Genomic DNA, 26353 nt, shown 5'->3' with positions numbered 1-26353 from the left:
AAAATATTGACATTAGGCTTCAAGATTTTTTAAGAAATTACTCTTCAATCTTGTTCCAACCAAAGAAAAAAGATCAATTCCATTTGTTCAAGATCAAGTCATCAAGACTGTTGAAGTGGATTCCTTGAAGAAAAAAAATCAAAAGATTATTCTTTCATTTTTAAGCATTTTAAGAGGTTATACTTCTACATCTATTTATTAAAACATTATTTATCTAAAAAAAAATTATTCTTATTTTCAACAAAAAATTCGCGTGGACAGAGATCTTGATTAATGTACCATTTAGAGCATTGTTCGCTATATGTATGTGTTAGATAACTAAAAAAAATTACTATGTAGCTAAACTCTCAAGACTTCCCAATCCCTCGGATGACAAGACATAAACATGTGCTCATTAGTTCAAACTCTATTCTTAGCGGCAAGATGGACCAATGCTCGGTAATACAGCAGCGTTCCATATTCATCAATCATGTAGACAATTGTTCAGCACTTGCTTGAAATATAAATAAATCACAGTTGCAGTAGGACAAGTCATCATCTACACATTTCGCTGAATCTTGCACGTAGCTTATTCTCATGTGCTTTACAAGAGGGGAAAAAAAAACAAAGGACAAATTCAAGATTCCCTGGTCCTGTCTGTTTGATGATAATTTTTTACTTATTCCAATTGTCTGCATGTAAGGATTCTTCCCCATCATATGCAGATTAAAAGGGGAGGGTCTCCCGGAACTTGTTAAATGATGCAATTTTTGGCTTCATCTCAATCACACTTGGTAAAAGACAAGGACTCTGCCCCTATATTTAGCTCTTCTTTAATCGCTCCAATTGAAGTAATTCTACAGCCATCGCTATCCATTTATGACTTTGCATTAGACCGACGTTGCTGATACCAAGCTCACATGGAATTTCAGCTTTTTTTAATCTTTACTGTTCTCACTTAACTCGAAAGAAACGACGGGGCGTGCATGTAAAAGACAAAAAAGGCGTTTCTAAATTATAGAGAACTATAATGTTATAAAATAATAATAAAGGACGCTAACAGAAAGTGAGCAAGAAAATTATAGGGCAGTGGCAATGGAAATGAAATTGGGATAACTAAATAAATAATATTGCAAGATTGATAACTTTATCTTTTTTTCTTTCCTTTTAACTCTCATTCTTCAATTATTATAGTCATTTATTTGTTTTGACAATTTTACGAACATTCTCATCCGTTATTTTCTTTATTATTTTTCAACTAATTAATCCGTTCCTAAATTCTAAATAAAGAAGAAAAAAATGAGAAAGAAAGAAGATCAAATTGAAAGTTGGAAAAGAAGTCTATTGATGAGGGAGAGACGGCCATTTCTCAAATTTGTTTTAATGCAAGCAAAGACAAGCGTCTTACATGCCCAAACATGCTTTACATATTCTACCATAATGCGAAAAAGTCACTAATTTCCTAACATTATATGTCTGACTAGGATTTGATTCCAATTTTAAATTTTCCCAAACCATCACCAAAATTCTTTGTTCCTGAGCAAAAAACCCCCAAAAAATAAATTCAATTATTTATGCCATAGGAACATTTAATCTAACTTAATCGATCAGCAGATAAATTGCAATGCTTTGAACAAGGACCAAAGGAGGCAGCGTAGAAGATAAGGTGATAATAATTGTAGAAAGTATAGAAGACAAAAAAGGGGACCATTTGTTGTTCCCCACATGTGTATATTACTAGATTAAATGTAAGAAGATTAGATAATCATCATCTGATCGGCGGCCAAATATATATTGGTAAACATTACACATTTTACATGCACTGCCCTGGAATCATACCGCCGGTAATCTCAGTAACGTCTCCGTCGTTGCTGCCACCCTCCGCTGCCATTAGACTAACAAGAAGATCAGCAAATGCTCCTATAATGAACTTATGCGTGCTTTTGGGATTCAATGCAAGGTAACACAAGAGAAGCTCGTGCAAGTAGTCCCAGTTAGCCTTGACGTCAATTAAGTCACGTGCCTCCACCATCTCCTGCATGGATCTCCTAAAATCCATGTATGGGTTTGGAGAGAAGGTTGGGACAGCTACACTATCTTTAACCATGGGAGGAGAGCTATGTTCGTTACTCTGTTGATCACAGCGGCCGTCGTTTGAAGATTGATTTGCGTTGTTGATGGGACTGGAACTACTGGCTAATAGGGTATCTGATGACTCCGGAGTAGTGGCGATTGATGATGGTGTTGATTCAATGATGGAGTTGGAGCTGCCTGGAGAAGTGAAAAAGAATCGCTGTGAAGCAAAAACCGTGGCAAAGTCGGGTTCGGAGTCGGAGTCAGATTCGGGCTCGGAGGAGAGGGAGGGCGAGTGGGTTAAAGATTTGGAGGTTGAGTAGTCAAAGGTGCTGTCATAGAGGGAGTTGTAGCTTTTGAAGAGGAGTGATGATGTGGTGGCGGAGGAGGGAAATGGACCGCCGTTATCATCTGGGGTTAGCGGGGAAGAGGACGAATGGGAAATACTTAATGGGAATTTGATCTTGGTGAAGCAGAGATTGAGGTTTTTTCCCTGGGTGCTTGGCATAATTTCCGACAAGTTGTGATGAGAAAGAGATGGAAACTGAAGTTCACACGGCTCCAACTTATTTTTATAAACCGTGTTCAAGAGAGAGAGAAGTCCACTAACGCTTAAAAGTTCCGGATAACGAAATCGGTCAATTACAAACGGCTGAGGAGGCTTTTGGCATTACAAATGTGGATTATATTTTCAGAATTTTAATTGAGTTGCTTTGATGTTTAGTATAAAATAGAATGTGATTTTTATTGAAAATAGAAGGAATGTGACTTTTCCATTGCTTTGAGAAAGGTTTTTCTTTTTAATTTTGAAATTTTCGCAAGATTCCTTATTCTATTTAAATTTTATTAATTAATAAAATAAAATAAAATAAAATACATAACTGTATTTTCAGAATTATATAAGACATCGAAAACAGTAAACTTATCTAAGGTAATACTTACCTTGCATTTTTCATGCGTGCAAATGACGAGTAATAACATTGGTTTACATGAATCTAAAAAAATAAAAAATTAAAAGTACTATTCTTTTACATTTATTTAACTCTAACATACGGTAAATAAAATTTATCTGATTTGATCATATCTCGTAATTCACATTGTGCTTGAGAGAACACATTTAAATTTGGATGCGAGTAATCACGGTTAGATAAATAATTTGTAGCTTGATTACCCTCATGATAAATATGCTAAATTTTGTAAGAAAATTGATTCAAACACCTCCTAATAAAAGCTAGTAAGTATCGTATATCATGAGACCCCCTACTCCCTTTTTGAATCATTTGAATCACTACCAATGCATCCATCTCAGTCCATACTTTAGAGATATTAAATTGCTAACATAAAATTAAGCCCTTGTGTAAGGCTAATAATTCTACCTTTAATGAATTATTGGATCCAAAATTTTCAGAAAAACAAAAAATAAGTGTACCTAAATGATCTCTTAATACACCTCCTCCAGTTGCATTCTGAGAATTATTTTTCGAACTACCATCCACATTTAATTTAAACTCGCTTATTAATGGTTTATGTGAACAAACTTTGAGAAAGTTAATAATTTTGTCTTTCTAATTTTGTCCTAGCCCTACCAGTCATGCTTATAATATATGTTTTTTAATTATTTGGATACATAATTATTACCACTACCAGTTAAGAGGAAATTGATTATAAAAATAAAATATTACTACCACTAATATTACTAAAAGCATTTGTTATATATATTTTTTAAAAAATAAAAACAAAAAATCATTAGCCAAAGAAGTCCAGAAACAAAAAAATAACACTCTTTGAAAACTTAAAAATTTACATTAAAAAATATAAATTTACTAAAGTTTATATATTCATCACAAAGATAATTAGGTAAATTAACACTACATTTTCATTGCTTCCAAACTAAATATTCTAATGTAATTTTTTAAAAATTTTAATTAGTACTTTCTCATGTATAACATGTTACAATATTATTTTCTTAGCGATTACTTTTCAATAATCACATTTTCCATAATTATATTTTCAGTAAAACACCAAACGTGTATCATCTTAATTTTGGTCATTTGCTATGTCTAACAAAAACTTTCGTTACTAATATGCTTTTAGGTAGGAACAAAATTTCAAAGAACAGGAAAACAAAGTGCAGTTAATGAAACCCTAACACTCATAAAAAAAATTAGTTTAATCATCTTTCTTTTTTCTTTCTTCAAAAGAGAGAAGAGTTTAACCAACTGATTTTGTTGTATCTGAAAATATTTAAAGTAGAAAATTAGATTCAACGGCAACTAGGCAGCTATAAAAAGACCGTAATGTCGTTTCAACCCAAATCGAAGTCCGTAAACTCAGTATTAAAGAAAGGAAAAACAAATCAAACTGCTTTTTCACTCTCAAATACAGCACGTCAATCACACGTTGGATTGCTTTTTATCCTACAGTACTACGTAGTACTAACTCGTGCTTTCTTCAGCCATTGTTGGCTGTTGATATGCACTCCGTTGAGGGCGCGTAAAGCTGAGTTTATTTTCTTTTTCCTTTATATAAATACTAAAATAAATAAATAAATAAATAAATTAAAAGCTAAATTTGTGCTTTACGTAACGTGCACATGCAAACGATGGTGGGAGCATCGACAGAGGCATTTTTGTGATTCTGTGCATCACTTTAAAGAAAGAAAATGAAAGTATTTAGTAATTATTTAATTTCACGAAACATTAATACGTTCCTGTATGGGAGTGGTCATCATCGGAGCACTGTCCTCTGATTAGCACATAAGAAAGTGATGGATCAAATGGCTATGATTATCTTATCACTTTGTACAAGATTTCTCCCACAAGACCTGTCATGTTTTGGGTCCCACGACTTGCATTGTTGAGTGTTGCGGTAGGTCGCAGTCTAGGATGATTTTGGTAATTTTCCCAAGAGAAGCATTTATTTTTGGGATAATTATTACCATATAGTACCTGTAGATTTATACATCTCTCTCTCTGTCCCCACCAATCCTGCTAATTATAGATGCCAATTTCACTGTCACGCTTGATGAGTGAAACTTATAGCATATATCATTTGAGAAAATTGGGGACAAATTAAACAGGTTCATGTCATGTTGAAGTCCCACTTATTAAAACTATTTCTCGAGGGGCTTTCGGGGGCTAATTCATTGCAGATCTCTGGAAGAATGCTTGCTACGTACCTCGTTATTTTTTCCCATTAGATATTCGGTAATCTGGCCTCTCTAAGAGGAAGGGAGAGGTCAGGTAGGCAACAAGGATGGTCCAACCAAAGTTAAAACGACCTCAGCTAGCACATGGTGGGGAGCACCAAGGTCGACCTATCCAACTAACCTTTTGCTTCTTTTTGTGTCCAAGGACCCCAACCACCGTTCAGGTAACGGTAAGCATCATCCATTGTGATGCCAATATATATATATATATATATAATCTCCGCTTCTAATTCAGGTTGCCTACCCCTAGCCCCTAGGTCACGATCAAGAATACATCTACATAATTAGTAATTAATAAGCATAAAAGCTTATAAATGGTAGAACCCGAGGATTGATTTATGTGTATTGTTTCAATTGTAAGGCAAAGGTTTTGAACTTTAATTTATTTCAAATAGTATCCCACTTTATATGAGTTTTTAATATCTATGTAAGTTTGTTTCATTTGAATATACTTGTGATTTTACTGGTTAGAAGAAACGTCTGACTTTTGTGATACCTGAGCTTTTATCTATTTATTTTAACCACAATCACTTGCACCATATCTCTGGGAAAGCTAAAGCAGTGTGTTGCCTTGCTGTAGCATTCAGAGAAGGACATTGCAACAGTGTGGCCACTGTCCACTGCGAGATAAGAAAAGTTAGCACGAGAAATCAACGTCAGTTTGAGCAGATGACCACTATTTCTTTTTTGTAGTTGCCCGACATTTCAATGAAACTCAATAGTGCCTGCTCCATAGATTATACTAGCCAGTTATAGCCTCCTGTTCCTTCTAAGTTTACTCGCAGGGCTTCTTAATTATTTCATTTTAGGTGTTTGCTCGTTAGAGAAATCAAGGCATGAAAATAGACAGAAGTAATAACATTAATAATATATAAGAGAAGGAAAACTTAATTTGAATCAGTCAATCAAACTAGATCAACAATTTTCAAGTAAATCATTTTCACAAATCAAAATTGATCAGTATATTGGCAACTGATTAGAACACAACGATGTTGTTCATTTATTCAGTTAGAATTTGTCTCCCTCAAATATCTCACTTGCATATAGCTTGACACAGTCCACTTGAGAAATGATATAACCTTTTCCACTATCAGTAGTTTCAAAGCCACACCCACGCCTGATCACAATAACACGGTGGTGGAGGGGCCTTGTTCTCTTTGCTCCCTTAACTCAGCCAAACGTCAAGTGGTCAGTTCGAAATCATTTTTTCACGTACCATGCAAGAAACACAACATGACTAATCATTGACCTATAAAGAAATGCAGGGAAAACCTTCTTTCTCATGTGTGTGATACAGGTATTAGGTAACAACTATAAGGAAGCCCGAGAAGATTATCTGTGGCAGTGCCAATTCAGAAAGCATCCTCATCAGGTTCAGATCTTAGAGATGAGCTGTAGGAATTGTCCTGGTTGGGGATCTCTGCCCATAAGCCAGCCAAACGTGTTTAGTCAGTGAAACTTCCCCGCCTGTTCTGTGCTGCAACCAGTCAGGTTCTGCAAAATTATTGGATATACTAGTATATTTTATCAAATCAAGTTTATGACACATTAATTATTTGCGCTTTGTCCATGCCTGGTTCGTTAATGGGATGGGCGCTGTTTTGATTCCCAATGGGAGATTGCACGCACTTACAAAAATGGGGAGAACCAAAAAAAAAAAAGAAAGAAAGAAAGTTGAAATTTGGCAAATCTTGATGGTTCTGGAAAGATGAGTACTAGTTGAAAAATCTTAAAAATTGAACCGAATCCTCATCAAACAACGTGATTTGTCGCTTTCCCTACAAGAACGAGGCTGATCTATGTGTCTTTTTACTGATGTAACGGGGACCGTAACAACGTACCGTTTTGGCCTGTGATATATAATATCAACCCTAAATCACTTTCTTACCTTTTCCATGTTCCACGTACACATCATGCCAGAGACTTATCACCTCACCAAACAATTTCATGGACTTTTTTCTTTTCTTTTTTTATGTTTTCGGAATTTTCCATAAATATTCGAGTGCAGCACTGCGAAATGGGAATGAGGAGTTACATAATACTCCTGAATTTGACCGCCCATGATAGGAGCTAAAGGTGAATCTTATGATCTGCTTCAAGAATGAATAGTTAAATTTACCTGCTCAGTACTCATTACCATCTGTTTCTAACAAATATTTTGCATTTTCATGAAGACCTTACTCAATGTATAAATAATAGGCACTGGGCAGTGATTACAAATTATTTACACTTCACAATGTGCTAAATGCAAAATCAGATTAGGGGTTTAAGACAAGATTCGATGGAAACCAACCAAAATTTGACCTTTTTTATTTGAATAGAGGTGTACTACTATTCGGGAAGATCGTCTTCCTTATAGAGGAAACACAAGCAAATTGAAGTCATTGGGCAAGTTAACAAAATTATTTCTGATTAAATGATCAACCAAGCATTTACAAGGAAAAACAAAAAATTAATGTCACTCTTTAATCTCTTATTATTGACGTCACGCAGCACGCATACGATACAGAGAAGTACTTGAACAGGCCCCATAATGAAGACTTATCGGGCCTTAAGTCCAGAATTGCTAAATGACCTCTATTTGGGACCAACCTTTTTTTGGCCTTTACATTTTCCATGTAAAGTCTTTTTCTTGGGCCAACCCAATTCAGTTCTCGACCTGGCAAGACATCAACGTCAAACCACTGGAACGTTCTTTATTGTCTTTGATAGGACCACTTCATTTCCGGTGACCAATTACCCCCTTAACATTTTTACATCAGGGCAACAAATTTCTTTTCGAAAATAAAATTGAAAATTCAAAGATAAATAACAATTTTATTTATCAAATGCAGAATTAAAAATTCTGAAAATTCTTTAAAATAAAAAAAATACTGGAATAAAATTAATCTCAAACTTTCGATTTCGTTCATAAAAATTTCTTACTCCTTCAAAACTTGAGGTTTAAACTTTTTGAGGAGTTTTGAATTTTCAGTCTTTCTCTTTCGCATATGTCCCAATGACTTTATGCAATTTATTTTTTATAAGCAAGTTAGAATATTTAGTTCATATTTTTATATTTTAGGTAAAAAAAAGATAATACTTCAATCACTACAAAAAAAACAGCATTTTTTCAACGAAATTTTTTGTTGAAAAAAGGATGATTTTCGTTAGAAATACATTTTTTCAATGGATTTCTAACGGAAAAATTCGTTAAAAATTTTATCTGTAAAAGCCTCATCGCTAATACTTTCCGTTGAAAATCAGTTAAAAATTTTCAACGAAAAATTCGGTTGAAAAAATGTGATTTTTGTAGGATACCTCATTGGAATTCCATTGGAAATTTCGTTGGAAATGAATTTTCAACGAAAATTAATTTAGTAAATTTTAATTGCATATCCTTCTACTATTGCTTTTCCAAAAAAAATTACCAATTTCCATGTCGATAATAAAATATCTATTCACATCCACATTTGACTTTCAATATATATAAAAGAAACACACATTAAAAACCGAGATTCGAAGTCAAATTCGTACAATTCAAAATTACCCTAACACATAATATCTAAAAAAATTCAACACATATGAATATAAAGCTAAAATTGTTATTAAACAGCTATACTAAAAAATATCAAAGTGTAGCAGTGAAACATAGACATCATATCATAAAATGTGATCTTACTTGTCAAGATGTTAACTTGAAGGTCTCGCATTTCCTTATTTTGAAAGTGCATTAGTCATGATCATGGTTTCCATACGTGCCTTAAATTCACTCATGCTTTCTGTCATTGCATTCTTAATTTCTTCACGTATTTCATCACGTATCTTATCTAAGTTTTTTGAAAGATTTTTCACTTTTTCTTCCAATGCAATTGCGAGACTGGTAGCGTTTGAGTTGATAGCGCCACATGCAGACTCAGATGTTGTTACATTGCTATGTGTTCCAGTAAGTAAAGCTGTAACAGGCACCCGAGTACCAAACCCATACACGTGAGTGCGTGTAGTCTCAATCCCTCCAATTGCTTCAATCCAAGCATTCGGATCGAATTCTGGTTGAGAAGATAAATTCTCACCATACTTCTGCGATAGTACAGAATTATACATTTTCTACATAAAAAATTAAATAAGATTAGCATTCAACTAGGGTTGTCAAATTTAATGTCAAAATTAATCAATTTTGTACCTACACTCGTAGACTTGGACTTGTTATCTATAAAATCACCATGACCCCCTAAACGCTTATGAGTGTGGTTAAACACTTTCAAAAAGCTAACATCTCGTTTCATTTCAATTGCCTGCATTTATTTACAACTATATACACTCAATCATAATCGATATATATAAATAACATGTAATGAAAAACCAAAATCAAACTACTAAACATACTATTTAAATTTAGTTTGAAAGAAAACCTTACATATAAATGCCTACCATCATTAATCACTTTCAAAATAAGCAAACTCATGTTCTTTATTATTATCACTATCATCACTAAAAGCTTCACAAGTGTCGTCTTCAAGTTCATCTTCTTCTTCATGGTCATCTTCATTTTCATCTCCTTCCATGTCATTTTCTTCATCTTCATCTCTTTGCATGTCATCTTCTTCATCCTCAATCAAGAGATTAACCTCTTCATAATTACCACTTGCTAAAACTGTAAAGTTATCAAGTTCTTCCGATGGAATACCATTAATTGAAATAGACACATGTTGTTGGTATACTTCTTCATTCAAATCAATTTCATTTTCTCTATCTCTACTACTAGGAATGTGAAATCTACTCTTAACTTTTGTTTTAAATACTGCCCACTAATCATGTCAATCTCTTTTCCTTGATGGATAACTACTATAATAAACTTGATGAGCTTGTGCAGCTAAAACAAATGGTTCATTACTGGCAAGTATTGAATTGTATTTAATATCAACAAGACCATGCAAAGGATCTACCTTAATACCTTTTTCATTGTCAAACCAATGACACTTAAATAGCACAACTTTATTTTCGATACCAAAATACTCCAACTCGATTATATCCACTAAAATACCATAAAAGTCATGCTCATAATCATTGTAAAAACTCCATTTTATGCAACCCCACTATTCATTGTCTTACGATTTTGGTCGTAATCTAAGGTGTGAAACTTGAAACTATTTACAAAGTATTCTTTGTAACACCTTATCATACGTCTTGGACCATGAGAGATTTCAAGTATACGTGGGTCAATTTCATCCATACGTGTTGCAACCTACGAACATGACACACAAGATCAAAAATTAATAATTACATAATTAATGCCTCAATGTTATTAAAAGTTCACTTTTAATTTATATAAACTTACATAATTTTTAAACCATTTAACGAATCTTGCATCACATACTTTCTCCAATTCATCTTCCGATATATGCATAACATCTCCCTTGATCATTTCATCAAACATCCTATCATCATATCCATAATTTAGTGATTAAATTCATTCTTATGATCAATCATTTGAGTTTATGGTTGAATGATACTTACTTTATATATGGGAGCATCTCTTCACAATTCATTAAAACATATAGCTCAGCAGCATAAAACTCATCCTCATCTAAAAATCGAGATTTATCTAATGGACCAAAAGCTCACCCAAGATGAGTGAAAATTGAAAGACGACCCTGAGAGTCCATGTCTCCCCCATCATCATTACGTGGCACTCTATTTAATCTTGTTTGCACTGCAAGTTCAAAATATCATGAGCAAAACGAGGATATTTCCTTGATAATATAAGCCTCACATATAGATCCTTCGACAAAGGCTCGATTTTTTACTTTCTTCTTCAAATGTTGTAAAAACCTAAATATCACAATATGAATCAAACTTATAAAGTACCTTAAACTATGCTAATAAACTATTTGAAAATAAATAACAATTATAGTACCTCTCAAATGGATACATCCATCGATACTAGACGGGTCCACCAACCTTTGCCTCGTAAGGTAAATGAATCGGCATATGCTCCATAGAGTCAAAGAAACCGGGAGGAAAGATCTTGTCACGACCTAAATCCCAAGCCATGACCAGCGCTTGAACTCAATGGACATAGCCCACTAAGCCCAAGCAAGCCTATCTATGTGACTCTATTCATCGATTTCATCATTCGTTCTTACAACCGTATTTCGTAATTCTTATCAACGAGCATTTCAATACTTTTCTATCGAAACCATATATTCACATTTATATGATTCAAAATAATGTCATCCGTGCCATCTCGTAGTGGCAACATTAATCAACATAAACATCTATTGCTTAAGATATATATATGTCTTAACAATTTACATCAGGGTATGTATGTTCAATGAAAATGACTCTAGACTTCCCGCAGAGTGACCATAATGAAGGTGCAACAATTGAATGCCATTGATACCTACCAAAAGATGGATGTACGTGGACACCTCAATCTATGTCTCAATTGCCTCCTGATCTGAAAACATGAATTTGAAAAAGGTGAGTATAAACTCAATGAGTGAACATAAGAAGGGAACAAGCAATCGATAAGGAAAACTTGGCAATCGTGATGCATTTGTTTCAAAAACAATGCAATTGATTTAATTTCTTACTAAAAACCCCTCATTTCAAACTTTGATTAATAACCTCATAGTGTTACAAAAACTCATGATCAATCCATGAAGTTAAATGGGTGAAAAACATGTCAAAATCCAGCAAGGTAGCAAGCATGACAGCAAGTTTCTTGCTGTAGCGAGAAACAATCTCAATTTGCATATGTTTTGGTTTTTCAAACATATCTTCCACTACAGAAATCTAGTTGACATTATTTTAGACCATTAGAAAGCTAAGAGGCTGGGCTACAACTTTTATGTTTACCACTTTTTCCAATTTTAATTGGAAGGTGGTCAAAATCTTTGTGAAAATGAAAGTACTACACTAGAACCTGAGAGTTTCTCGCTGCAGCGAGATTCATTTTCGCTGTAGCGAGAATCTCCAAAAAATTTCTCGCTACAGCAAGAATCAGGCTAGTGTAACCCCCATCCAACTTGAGAGTTTCTCGCTGCAGCGAGAAACAGAGCAATTTTGTTAAAAAGGGTCTTGTTACATCAAAAGTCATTTTCTTGCTAAAATGAAAAGCAATTTGGGAGCAATTAACAATGCCAAAATACAACACAATCACAAATATTTTCATAAACTTTCTATGACATATATATATATATACATTATCATGCATACCATCCCACCACACTCCACTCATGTGCACTCCCTACTCGTACATAGCTGGGTCATCATCAACTCATGTGCACTCCCACATGCACATAGTTGGGTCATCATTATCACACAAAAAGGAACATCCAATGCATAATATACATATCAACATAATATAGGAGCACTTGGATTCATCCTTTTACACATTTTACGTTTTCATAACATCAAAACCTTTTATCAAAGGCTTGTTCCCTAGCACACATTTTTAAAGAAAGGTTAGATAAAATCATTCAAATATTTCGTCCAAATACATTTACATTTCCCAAAGAATTTTGAAATGCAAGTTCACTCACTAGTCTTTATTGATGTTTTGGTGGGCTCTAACTTCGACTAAGATTTCGAATGGAGGTGTAGGGTTTCGTTGGAACCTATCATACACAACAACATCACCATCAACCCAACTTACCATTAATACTATTCCAAAGTTATTTTCTAAATTGAGTTCTACTAGTCATTCCTAACTAGCTTCCAACTACCATTAAATGGCTATTATTTGCACTACTCTAGTCACGTTAAAAATGATTAAACAATCTCAACAATAAAACACTTACAAATCAAATTACTAGACTTTATCAACAACTAAAAATCAATTCTAATTCACTACTCACCTTGGTAGCTTGGTAATTGAAATTCTTTCAAAAAAATTTCAAACTATTATAGAAGCTCTCTCTTTCTCTCTCTAAAACACCTAGCTAGTGAGAGAAAGTATGAAAGTAAGACTTTTCAAGGGTTTTAAAGTGAGAAAGTGAAAGAGCACAAAAGGTTATATGAAAGGGTGCATAAAAACATGAAAATTGGAGCTAGCTTGAGAGAAGTTATGGAGGTTTCAAAACAAGCTTCCATGGAGGATGAAAGCAACGTGAGATAGGAGGAATAAGAAGAAGAAGCTGCTGGAACAAATGATATTTATAGCTAAAGCTTATCCAATCTCTTCTTAAATTATGAAAATGCCCTTAACAAGTGGGCTTGTCCTCCTCCAATCCTTAGTGTAATATTTTTACTCTTTTGACAATGGGACATGGTCCATAATAGTTTAAAAATACTTGGGTTCATGAAAACTTAAAATTTTGACCCGAGATGGAAAAATGACCATTTTGCCCCTACCTTGGAAATCATCATTATTTCTATTTCCTTTGTCATTTTATCCTTATTTTCATCATTCATTTATGTCTTAGGCCTACTTAGGCCTTAATATTGTTTGCAAGCATACTTCTAGGGGCTCACTAAAGAAATGACAAAATTACCGCTAATCCTTGATATCGCGTCCACTTCTAGCTACGAGTCACCACATTTTGTTCCGAATGGGAGATCAAGAAGCGAATTCAAACATGACAATATTTCCTCACCGGATAATCGAGAAAATGGTAAGTCATGTTCAACTCTTTTTTTAATAAATTTGTCTTTCTGCCTTCTAAAAGGATGATTAGATCGCAAGAATTGTCTATGACAATCAAAGAAACAAGGTTTCCTACCATGATCCAATATGAAAGCCTTAGAATGTTCTATGCAATAGGGACATGATAATCATCCATGAGTACTTCACCCTGACAACATACCGTAAGTAAGGAAATCATTAATTGTCCATAATAATGCTGCTCTCATATGAAAATTTTGTTTCCTATATGCATCATACGTTACAACACCTTCAGTCCACAATACTTTTGTGAGACCTCAACCCCTATAGGCTTATAACGAGGCATAGGCCTAATAACTCGGGCTAGAGGTAGTTTCGTCATTTCCTTTAATAAGTTCCTAGAAAGAAGTTTTTTGATATTTAAGGTCTAAATAAGCATAAAGACCAAATAAATGATGTATAATGATGAAAACACAAAGAAAACTAGATGTGGCAATAATTTTCGCAATAGGGGCAAAATGGTCATTTTGCACCTCGAGTAAAACTTTTTAAGTTTTCGTAAACCCGAGTATATTTAGACCATTGTGGACTTGGCCTTAGTGTTAAAAAGGTAAAGATTTCATAGAGGATTGGAGAAGAACAAGCTAACTTGCTAAGGGCATTTTCATAATTTTTAAAAGAATTGGATAAGTTTGAGCTATAAATATCTTCTCCTTCTAGCAACTTCTTCAATTTCCAGTAGCCTTTTCTTCTTCCTCCTTTTATCTCATGTTTGTTTACCCCTTCATGGAAGCATGATATGAAAAATTCATAACTTTCTCTCTCTAGCTCTAAATTTCATGCTTTTGCCCACTCTTTCATACGATTTTTCATGCTCTTCCACTTTTACACCTTAAAACCCTCAAAAAGTCTTTGTTCAGCACTTTCTCTCACTAGTTAAAAGTTTTAGAGAGAGAAAAAAAGACTTACCATAGTAGCTTGGAAGCTATTGGAAAAGAATTCAACTACAAAAAAACCCTAAGGTTCCAACAAGGCCTCATATGTCCATTTGGAGTATTAGTTGAGGTTAGAGTCAAGCAAAAGAAACAATAAGACCGATTTGGAGGTAGTTGGGACCTAGATTGAGTTGCACACATATGCTCACTTTCTTGGTAGGTACTATGGTATCTTAGTAACCGCATCTTCACTGTGGTCACTCCGCAAGAAGTCAAGAGTCATTTTGTTTTATGAGTACGTTCATATGATGTAAAATAGTAAGATACATGTCTTAGATGAAATATGTATATTTTAACTGTTAATGCCACCATGAGTTGAAATGTTAACATCATTTTGGGTTTATATTAATGAAATTCTTGATTGCTATAGCCCATTATTAAAGTGATTATAAGTTGGAATTATGAAAGGTGACTTGAGAATAGTTGATGGGATGTTAAGCAAGATTACATAATAGGCTTGCTTGGGCTTGGTGGGCTATGCCTATTGGGCCCATGCGTCGGTCATGGCTCGAAAATTTGGGCTGTGACAAAAGTGGTATCAGAGCTTTAGGTTTAGTCGAGTTCTAGGGGTTCTCTTGTCAGTCAGCGAAGTTGTCGAAGTTAATGTAGAGTCTTGTCTATGATTTGTGACTACAACACAAGTTATAGACAAGAGGCTATATGAACTCTTATTCCTAACAACCTACCCTCATGCTACCATTATGTAAAGGTCATAAGTGGCGTCGTTGTCCGGGTTTGAGATGCCACTCGAGACACAAACCATTATTGGAAAGATTTTTAAGCAAATGCTCCTAATGAAAGGCCAATATAATGATATACTCCTCTGATTAAGGATGGAGGAAGGTGGAGCTGGACTGTTAAGTCCGTAATAGTTTATTCATTTGCTGGAATTATGATTTGAACTCATGGTTAAAAAAAAATTAAAATTAAAATTTTGGGGACTATGGATTGTATTTGAGGTCATTATAGGGAGGACGTACGATAATGATATTAAGAGCTGTATTTTGACTGGAATGAATAGTGATTGTTATGACTCACTTGAGGTTTATAAATTTAAGTATTGAGGAAAATGTAAACCAATGTTTATGTGCACGGTGGTAAGTGCACTATGTTAATTGAGCTTGACATGCCCCTATAGAAATTGTGTGAGCTTTTGAAATATTTTATAAGTGTATAAGTGTTGAATATGTGTATAGTAGCTTAAATGGAGTTGGTTTTGATTTCAACTAAGTGATTGCAAGATTCCAAGGCTTGGATTGAATTATTGTAGTTTATGGTTATAATTGCATGAATTAGCTCAAGGGAGAAAATCACGGATTATTATAATTGATATATGGTCATGAAGTAAAAGGCTAGTAAATGATCTACTCTAAGAATGAGCTTGAATTTTGCTATACTTAGTGTGGAGCCAAAGGATTAAAGGACTAGATATAGATTTAGTAGTTTGAAATTAAATGACATGGAAATGACAAATTTAGTCTAAGTGCTATATGGAGTTCTATATGAAGATCGATATATGAATTGCTTTGAAGGTCAATTTAAAAATATATTTGGCTCAATATGCAACCTATGATGTAAATGATTTGTCTTGAATGTGACTTCTCCAAAGGTGAGGGACTTAAAACATGTGGACTTTCGGATATGCTCTAAGAGGAAGTTTCTGCATCCTAAGCTTAAGAAATTTTGATCTTATGACTGCAAAGACAAGATACAAAAAATTATCTGAATTATTTATCTTATGGATGCAATTGGTTAAGAATTGATGAGTAAAGTCAAGATCTCAACACTAAGTGGTGTACAATTTGATATATCTGTATCTAAGAGTAAATTTGGAGATCATTGCTTAATCAATTTGCACTGAATGTTATGGTAAAGGTATGTGAATGCTAGTAGTGAAGTATGCCCAAAGTGAGATATGTTGAGACTAATGTTCCAATAGCAAACTTGTGATAGAAAGCTAGTTTTGCAAATTGTGGTTTTTATGATCATGAAATATATGGAGGTTACCAATATGTAAACATACACTCGAAGTTGTATATCTTGTGATTCACATTCATTATATGGAAGGAGATATTCCATAGAAGGATTTGGCCTAATTGGTGATTACATGCCTATAAGCTTGGCATGAGATTGAGAATGCCCTGGCATAAATGTGGAATGCATTGTGAAAGGTTGAAAAGCCACATGTACCTTGACAAGGTCAATAACATGAATGAGGGGAAAATATGAATGTTGATATGCTGAGCATAAATAGCTTAAGGATAATTAATGCAATTATACTAAGTTAGATGGTATGATCTGAACTAAGAACACAAACACTTTGGGAGATTTTAAAATAATGTCTAGTAGGGTCAGTGAGCTAAAGTGTTATCGGGCATACAATGAACGATTAAAATCAAAAGTGGCTTTAAAGATAAGCCTTTGATTGATTAAGTTCTCAATGGAACCCTATTAAAGGAAGTGTTTAAGTGTTTTAGAAGTATATGGAAAAGCATAAGAGAATATATTAGCTTGACTTGCTATAAGAGGTCAAAATTTGGATGGCCATGAGTGGCTTGTGAGTAACCCAACAATGTATAGGTAAATGTGCAAGGGAGCTATGATTGATAGATAAGGGTAGAACTTTAATGATGAGACTGTGTTCACTACTTTAGGCATTGAACAGTAAATTACGAACATGTATCCACCTTGTGAACACCCTGGTAAGATAAATTCGATAGATTTTTCACAATGAGAAAACATTAAAGTTCAAGGAGCTAATAGTTTTATAATGATGTTGATGTTCGTGACTGATATGTCACGTAGTACCAAGGTACGCTGCAAGTCTAAGAATGCTTGGGAATGTTGATTTGAGGTAACGACTACCTTGCCATTAGGTAGACCCGATACTAATACGATCTTGATACGCTTATGGAGGTAGAGCATACAATAGTAAAAAGTGCTTTCCCACAAGTTCCAATTTATTTTGAGTAACTATCAAGGTAAAGTTCCTGATAGGGATAGTGGAAGGTTAAATTATGCTTCAAATGTTTATAAAAGAAGGGTGACATGGTTTGATTAAATGATACTACCCTTGGTAAGGGAATAGAAATGCACTACGAAAATTGTAGAAATCTACTTAGAAAATAGATGATGATTTGAGAATTCAAGTACTCTTATACGAGTAAAGATTTGGTAATGGGACATGACCTAGAGATGGAATACTACAACATAAATTTTGACTAAGAAAATCGACTTATAAAACACGTGGTGTTTAGAGATAGTGCCAATTAGTGGTTAACTCTTGTATGACAATGGAATACTGGAATCAGCTTTGTGTATTCACCACAAATGAGGAGCATGATCTAACCAACCAAGAGAAAAAAAATGATTCTAAACTTGATTGTTGGTTATTTTGATTTTACAGATGGCTTATTGGGCTTGATATGCCTAAGGCTATTCGAAGTTAAAATTTTTGAAAAAATATATGCATGGATATATATGTTGCATATTGGTATAAAAGCTCATGCGAAGTTAGTTATAATTTGATTTGATGATGATATTCTGTCAATGGTTATAGTGCTAGATAATGATTAAGATAATTTATCGCTGATTTTGGCAGTGGACAAGTGGATTATAATTCTGTTAGCTTAAAAGTAAGTGTTTATACTTTTGGTATGAGTTTATCAAATTCTATTATATCATGATAAAACTTGGTGTTTTGATATATCATGATAAAACTTGGTGTTTTGATATAGCCTGAAAGGCTTGGTGTATGACCTAGCTTAACTGTGAGCTAGAAATTGTTAGGCTATTATGAAGTACACAAATAGAGAAGTATGACATAAATTTAATATCCTAAGGGGCAATGGAAAATGATGTATCAGTTTTGGTATAACTTCAATATATATAATTTTGAGATATAAAGATGTGGGGAAAAGTTTATAACTTATGCATAAAGGTGTGCATTTGGATTCGTATAATTAAAAGTGTAAAATCTATCTTGATTGATATAAAGCTCATGATTCAAAATGAATAATTATGGATTTAATTTTCTAAGGTAAAAGGGACTAAAAGAAGTTAATATCAAAAAGGCCTTAATAGGTGATTCTTAAATTTTAAAGTGCACTTAAAGAGAGACAAATGTTTAATTTGATCTTCAAATTGATAAACTAATGAGGCCATGAGATCTGATGTTTAGAGTAAATTTGAGAAATATCAAGTTAGATATGTTGTGGGTGATTGATGACGAACAAATTAGTTATGACATCGGAAATGTAGAAATAATTAGTAATCAAAATGAGACTTGGAAAAGAACTTTAAAAGGAAAATTTTGAGTAACTTTAATATTGAGAGGTTGAGTTATTGATTAAAGAGATTGATTAAGATTATAAAGGGGTATGTGAAATGTCATGATTTGTTGAAATGCCTTATGGTATAAGTTGAGATTTATCTAGTGAGCACTCGAGCATGAACGTATTGGAATTTGTTTTTGGGAAGATGGTTACTAATGGTTATCGGATTTGAATCAGCCGTGATGTTAAACATATATGAATAAATAAAGAGTGTTTGATCCTTATGTATTATGAAATGCTTGAATGGAATTTGTATGGAGGTATGTAAAACGGAATAGAGGTTGGTTGACCATTTAGACCCATAGTTAGTGGTGGAATAAATGCTTGAATGTTGGAAGGTTTGATAAAAGATCAAAGTAGAGGAATTGTGGATGGTTAAGTAAACATGCATGATTGATGATTTAAGGATGATTTGATTGAGGTGTGACCAGAATTAATAGCATATTTGAATTCTCTTCATAAGATAAAGAATGATATTGTTTTGATCCAACAAGAGTAGTACACATAATTATATATTATGACATCGTTGACTTTTCTATCAAGATTGGAAGTTGATACAATGCATAAACCAAGATTCTATGTTAAGAATGCTCGACGAGAGTGATGTGGCAGAACTTGAGAACTTTGATCATTCACTGTACTTCGATTTGAATTCGAGGAGGTAACATGGGAGGCCGAGGAGGAGATGCGGACAAAGTATCCCCACCTCTTTAATGCTTAGAGGTACATTACCTTATAGTTAAATTTAAATTCGGGGACCAAATTTTTATTAGTAGGGGAAAATGTGAGACCTCAACCCCTATAGGCTCATAACGAGGCATAAGCGTAATAACCTGGGTCAGGGGTAGTTTCTTCATTTCCTCTAATAAGTTCTCAGAAGGAAGTTTTATGATATTTAAGGTCTAAATGAGCATAAAGACCAAATAAATGATGTATAATGATGAAAACATGAAGAAAACTAGATGTGGCAATAATTTTCGTAACAGGGGTAAAATTTTTAAGTTTTCGTAAACTCGAGTATATTTAGACCATTATGGACTTGGCCTCAGTATCAAAAGAGTAAAAAGATTTCACAGAGGATTGGAGAAGAACAAGCTAACTTGCTAAGGGCATTTTCGTAATTTTTAAGGGAATTGGATAAGTTTGAGCTATAAATATCTTCTCCTTCCAGCAGCTTCTTCAATTTTCAGCAGCTTCTTATTCTTCATCCTTCTATCTCACGTTTGTTTCCTTCTCCATGGAAGCATGGTATGAAAACTTCATAACTTTCTCTCTAGCTCCAAATTTCATGCTTTTGCCCACTCTTTCATACGATTTTTCATGCTCTTCCACTTTTACACCTTAAAACCCTCAAAAAGTCTTTGTTCAGCACTTTCTCTCACTAGTTGAAAGTTTTAGAAAGAGAAAGAAAGACTTGTCATACTAGCTTGGAAGCTATTGGAAGAGAATTCAACTACAAAGAAACCCTAAGGTTCCAACAAGGCCTCACATGTCTATTTGGAGTATTAGTTGAGGTTAGAGTCAAGTAAAAAAAAACAACAAGACCGATTTGGAGGCAGTTGGGACCTAGATTGAGTTGCACACATATACTCGATTTCTTGATAGGTACTATGGCATCTTAGTAGCTGCATCTTCACTATGGTCACTCCGCTGGAAGTCAAGAGTTATTTTATTTTATGAGTACGTTCATGTGATGTAAAATACTAAGATACGTGTCTTAGACGAAATATGTATATTTTAACTGTTAATGCCACCATGAGTTGAAATGTTAACATCATTTTGGGTTTATATTAATGAAATTCTTGATTGCTATAACCCATTATTAAAGTGATTATAAGTTGAAATTATGAAAGGTGACTTGAGAATAGTTGATGAGATGTTAAGCAAGATTACATAATAGGCTTGCTTGGGCTTGGTGGGCTATGCCCATTAGGCCCATGCGCCGGTCATGGCCCGGGAATTTGGGCTGTGACAACTTTCAACTCATATATCAAAGGCTTCAAGAAAACATATATGTTTTGACTTGGATTTTTCTTTCCCGAAATAACCATATTAAGAAATATATATTATTGTTTCATACACATTCGTGGGGGTAAATTGTACACACATAGCATTATTGGCCAAATAGAATAAGGTTTTGCAGTCGGTCTAAAAGGATTGAAACCGTCAGCACATAACCCTAGTCTGACATTTTGAGGTTCCATTGCAAATAACTCATGAGTGCGGTTGAAGTGTTGCCAAGCCTCACCATCAACAGGGTGTTTGAAGACTCCATCATCACTTTGGTTTTACGCATGCCACGTCATATATTCAGTAGTTTTGCATAACATATAAAGCCTTTGAAGCCTGGGTATAAGTGGTAAGTAACGCAAAATCTGTAAGGTATTTTCTTCTGCCTGTTCACACTTGATTTCCTTAGTTTATATTGATGATACTCACATATCATACAATGTCAAAATTAACAGTTTCCATCCAAAATAACATGCAATTGTTTTTGCAAGCATGAGTTTTGATATATCCCAATCCAAGTTTTGCTACCTTTTTTTTCATTCTATAAGTAGATAAAGTTTCAAATGAAGGTAACATATTTTTTATTATCTCCAATAGTCTATCAAAACATGATTCACTCAAATTGTACTCTGACTTAACATTTAAAAATTGCGACACAGCTAAAAGCGTTGTGTGCTTTATGCAACCTGACCACAAAGGTTCCTCTGCATTACTTAACAAAGAGTAAAAGATAGATGCATTTGGATTTGGATCTTCTTCCACAAACCTTGACTCATTTTCACAACCATAATTGAAAGCAACTTCAGGACCCATAACATCCCTAACCATTTTACTATATGGATTTTCTATTTCTTCATCATATATAAGTTCTCCATATTACTCATGTTCCTCATTACTAGCATACGGTTTAACTCTATCTCTACTTCTTGATGATTGTCCAACATCATATTCCCCATGTAAACTCCAAATTGTGTAAGCACCAATAAAACCTCTATTAAGGATGTGCTCTGTCACCTTATCCTCACATAGAAACTTTTTGTTACTACATCGAGAGCAAGGGCATCTAATTTTATTATCCCACATAAATGTAGTGTTAGAACGTGCAAAATGAATGAATTCATTAACTCCATTTACAAATTCATCTCTAATGAATCCATCAGAAGTTAAGCGACGGTACATCCAAGATCGATCTCTCGTCATTTTGTAATCTTAAGTGTCATAAAATATAACAGTCAAGAGTAATTTCCACCGTTGTTTACAATAAAATTTGTTAACAACTACATTCCAATATGCAAAACTAAGTTAAACAATTTAAATATAATAAGAAAAAAATAATAACATATGAGGATAGTAAAAATGATTCCATACAAAAAAAAATATAAAAACAGGATGGTATATAAGTGTAACTTTATAAACGAGTGGATAGATTCATATTCACAAGCTTTTCTATGTATTAATGAGTATAAAATCCATTACAACCAAGTGACTGAGAAATGGGCAAAACTTTTTTGCTTTGCCTTTTGGATAACCATTATCACTATGAATTGGACCCTAAGTTTGGATTAGTTTTTTATGATTAAAAAATTAAATAATTACGTAGGAAAGGAATTACTATTTTTTAAAAGTAAGGACTTTTGATATTTTTATTATTTAATATGAAAAAAATGTTATATACAAAAGGAAATAGTATTTCATACACTATGTAATCTTACGAAAAAAAAATTATGCTTTGATAGATTACACTATGTAATATTATGAAATAGTATTTCAAAGGGAATGTACAAGGGTGAGGAAAATTCTGAGGAACTCAGAGAAAGGAGGAGGGCTTTTATAAAGGGGATAAAGAGCTTTGATTGAATAAATAAATAATTAAATGGGCGTCCACTCTTCCCCTTGAATCTTGCTCTTTATGGGTCTCAGCAGTCCGTTATATGTTCATACTCCACATCTAATTTCTTTTTCTTTTTAATGAAGAATTTACATCATTGTATAATAAACTATGTTCTACTAATTGGGATCTATTAATCATATTCATTACATTAATTAATTACAAGCCAATTATTGATGACTTCTTTACTTTTAATATAACCAAATCTTGTATATTATTTTTTAGGTATCAAAAATAAAATTCTTGTACCATATACTCAATATTTATTAGACAAGAGATTTGATCCGCCTCATCTAAGTCATTATATTTATGTATATCTTTTATATAATTTTCCTTTATTTTCTTTCTTGATTCATATATATATAATTTTTGATAAAAAAATACACACATTTATCATTGAATCAAATACTCATATGTTAAAATATATATTTTGTATATGATCGATATAATAAAATTTAATTGACTCAAGTCTTTTTTTTATAATTGTAATAATATCAAAGCAAATTAATTTCTCATCTAATAATATTGCATAGTGTATTACATAGTGTAATCTTATGAGGTAGAGGTTTGTTAATTTGCTTTTTATAATTGTAATCTTATGTAATTTAATAATAGTATTTCATACACTATGTTAATTTCTCATACACTATGTAATCTTATGAGGCAGAGGTTTGTTGATTAGTTGAAGAAGCAAGTCTTCATCTTTAGAGTTTTGATGGCGATGGGTCATGACAATGACACCTCTTTTGTTATATGTCAAAGGTTGCAAGTTACAAGTCACAGCTATTTAGGGAACTAAGGAGAAAGGCCAAAAAGGTACTAGAAATTGGCATTGGCATAGGCCCTAATCTTGAGTACTATGCTGATAATAGTGAGGTCCAAGTATTTGGTGTGGATCTTAACAGGAAGATGGAGAAGTATGCTCGGGCAGTAGTAGTAGCTGTTGGTTTACCATTGAAGAATTTTCATTTCATAGAAGTTGTATGTATATGTTCCCTGTGTGACTTGTTACTGAAATTTGTGTTTACCATTTTCCTATATTTGCTGCCTAGGATAATTGAAAAACAAATCCAATTTCTAAAGCAGGTATAATCAAAGGCAGCAGTAACAAGAAATCAAATACAGCAGTAACATAATTTTGGATCAATATTCTACAGAGATCGAGAGGGAGTTCATTTTTTTCTATCCTATTTCTTTTTCATGGATCGATGACCCTGAATAAAGGGAGTTTTTCTTTTTTTCTTGTTAGCTGTTAGCAAGCGTGGGCTGCAATATCTCCTGTAGCGATAAGGAAGCTAGATTCAAGTCGTTTTTCTTTTCATTTTCTGAATTCGAAGATGTCGATTATAAACAGTGCAAAAAAAAAAAATCCAGAAGCAGCCTTAAGCACTCAAGCCATTGCATTTACCAAGTTTCAAGTGCTACGAAAAATCCCATAAAAAGTGCAATAACAACTCACCAAAGATCCGGTCCAAGATTTGTAGTAAATAGGCTCGACAACAAGACTCTACCCTCGGCAAAACAAGAACTCTATGCTCGGCAAATAGGCTCAGCAGCAAGATCCGGTCCAAGAACTCACCAGAAAAAGTGAGCAACGCATGGAGATCGGCAGCAACAAGACTCTACGCTTGGCAAAACAACAAGAACCCAAGCAGAGAGATTTCGCAGCAACAAGCCTCTACTCTCCGCACAAGGAAGGAGATTTAGGGAAAGTGAGCACCACACGGAGATCGGCAGCAAGAACCCTCTATTGTCGGCAGAAAAAAGGGAAGACAGGTTGAGAGATTTGGGGAAAGTGACTGACGCGGTGGCTATAGATTTTCATTTGAGTTATATGGCAGTTTGAATTCGTTTGAAATTAAGTTGGGGAGTTTTAAAATCAGTTTGGATGGGTGGTAGACTTGGTTAAAGTTTAACTCATTTTTCATTTGGGCAAAAGTTCAAGTCACCCTAGTAGCACAAACTTAAATATTTTGAATTTTATTAATAAATTAATGTTTTAAAATTACTCAATATAAAACATAATGGTATATTACTAAATTTATTATATATATTAATGACACAAATATTATGTAATATAATTTGATATATATTACAAAATTTGTATAATTGTTTATCAATATAATTTTATAAAAAGTATGATAATAACTAATAAAACTAATAATTGTAATCCTACAAATAAAATTACTATAAGCTTACATATAAAACATATTAATATATATGTATGTAGGATATTTAAATATCTCATATACATACATATATATATTAACTTATAAAGTTATATCAATTAAAAAATATAACTTGTAATTTCATATTAATACAATAAGTTTCTTTTTTTTGTTAATAATGCAGGTTTATATATATAGTCTAATATAGCTATGATTCTAATTTGTATACATAGATATAATAAACTAATATATTTTAAATATGTTAAATTAATAAGTTCATTATATATCTATCTTCTCAATTTATATATATTAACTAATTAATATTAAAACATACCTAAAGTATTAGTATTTTTTTAAAATTTCTTATTATATCGTATCATGTGTTTTTTTAAAATTTAAAAATTTATTTTGTTCTTTTTATCAATTTTTTAATGTTATACAATTAATGAATTTGGAATTATTAATTTATAATTTATGATTCAATAAAGTTTTAAAAATGTATAAAAATAAGCAAAAGAAAACATAATTAAACTTTTAAATATTATAAACTTCACATATTAATATATTTCCTTTTATTAATATCTATTTTTCGTAAAGGATTAATAAAATTTATAAAAAGTTTAACATATTTGAAGCATAAAAATTGAAAAAAATACTATTACCAACGGAATTTTCCATTGGAAACTTTCGCGGGTTTTCAAATTGTTTGGGTTCTTTAACTTTTCAACAGATCTCCAACAGAAAATTTTCCGTTAGAAAATTTCGTTGAAAATTCGGTTGGAAAATTTGGTGAGAGAAATTTTTTTTGGCACTAAAACATTTTTCAACGGATTTCCAACGGAAATATTCCGTTGGAAATCCGTCAGCAAAAATAATAAAAATTTTTGTTATATATTCCAACAGAATTTTTCTGTTGCAAAAACCTACTTTCTTGTTGTGAATATCTCTTGAAGATGAAGTTTATATCTCTCTTCAATGTACTTCATTTTTTCATCTTAATAAAAAAATTTCAATTTTTCATCTTAATAAAATTTTAACAAAATAACTGACCTTGAGAGATCTTTGAGTTTTAAAAAAATCTCCAATAACAAAACATCGTATTTCATTTATA

General features: G+C 33.0%; 2 protein-coding genes and 1 long non-coding RNA gene across 5 annotated transcripts; all 3 read right to left on the bottom strand.

Moving 5' to 3' along the window:
- Positions 1668 to 2747, bottom strand: LOC18613327 (transcription repressor OFP16). Its single transcript, XM_018115149.1, has one exon. It carries the CDS (start codon positions 2558 to 2560, stop codon positions 1793 to 1795), a length of 768 nt encoding a protein of 255 aa, XP_017970638.1. The 5' UTR covers positions 2561 to 2747; the 3' UTR covers positions 1668 to 1792.
- LOC18613326 lies at positions 8756 to 9556 on the bottom strand. Its single transcript, XM_018121414.1, has 2 exons — positions 9427 to 9556; positions 8756 to 9346 (listed from the first exon to the last, which is right to left on the bottom strand). Exons 1-2 carry the CDS (start codon positions 9538 to 9540, stop codon positions 8957 to 8959), a joined length of 504 nt encoding a protein of 167 aa, XP_017976903.1. The 5' UTR covers positions 9541 to 9556; the 3' UTR covers positions 8756 to 8956.
- On the bottom strand, positions 9676 to 24966 carry LOC18613325. Of its 3 annotated transcripts, none has more exons than XR_001926823.1 (5): positions 24534 to 24966; positions 11157 to 11699; positions 10757 to 10952; positions 10578 to 10677; positions 9676 to 10484 (listed from the first exon to the last, which is right to left on the bottom strand). It is a non-coding gene; the product is annotated as an uncharacterized LOC18613325 (long non-coding RNA). The 3 variants fall into 3 exon arrangements; XR_001926825.1 differs by having other exon boundaries at positions 11647 to 11699; XR_001926826.1 differs by lacking the exon at positions 11157 to 11699.

Source organism: Theobroma cacao, chromosome 1, assembly GCF_000208745.1.
Source record: "Theobroma cacao cultivar B97-61/B2 chromosome 1, Criollo_cocoa_genome_V2, whole genome shotgun sequence".
NCBI lineage: Eukaryota > Viridiplantae > Streptophyta > Magnoliopsida > Malvales > Malvaceae > Theobroma > Theobroma cacao.
The sequence above is the reverse complement of the archived record's forward strand: the minus strand, read 5'-3'. Positions and strand labels throughout refer to the sequence as shown.

What these genes read in the sequence shown, in the direction of transcription:
- LOC18613327 (XM_018115149.1), bottom strand. Translation starts at nt 2,560, where the DNA reads ATGCCAAGCACCCAGGGAAAAAACCTCAATCTCTGCTTCACCAAGATC.
- LOC18613326 (XM_018121414.1), bottom strand. Translation starts at nt 9,540, where the DNA reads ATGCAGGCAATTGAAATGAAACGAGATGTTAGCTTTTTGAAAGTGTTT. An exon ending in ACAAGTCCAAGTCTACGAGT is followed by an intron (nt 9,347 to 9,426) that starts GTAGGTACAAAA and finishes TTTTTTATGTAG; the next exon opens with AAAATGTATAATTCTGTACT.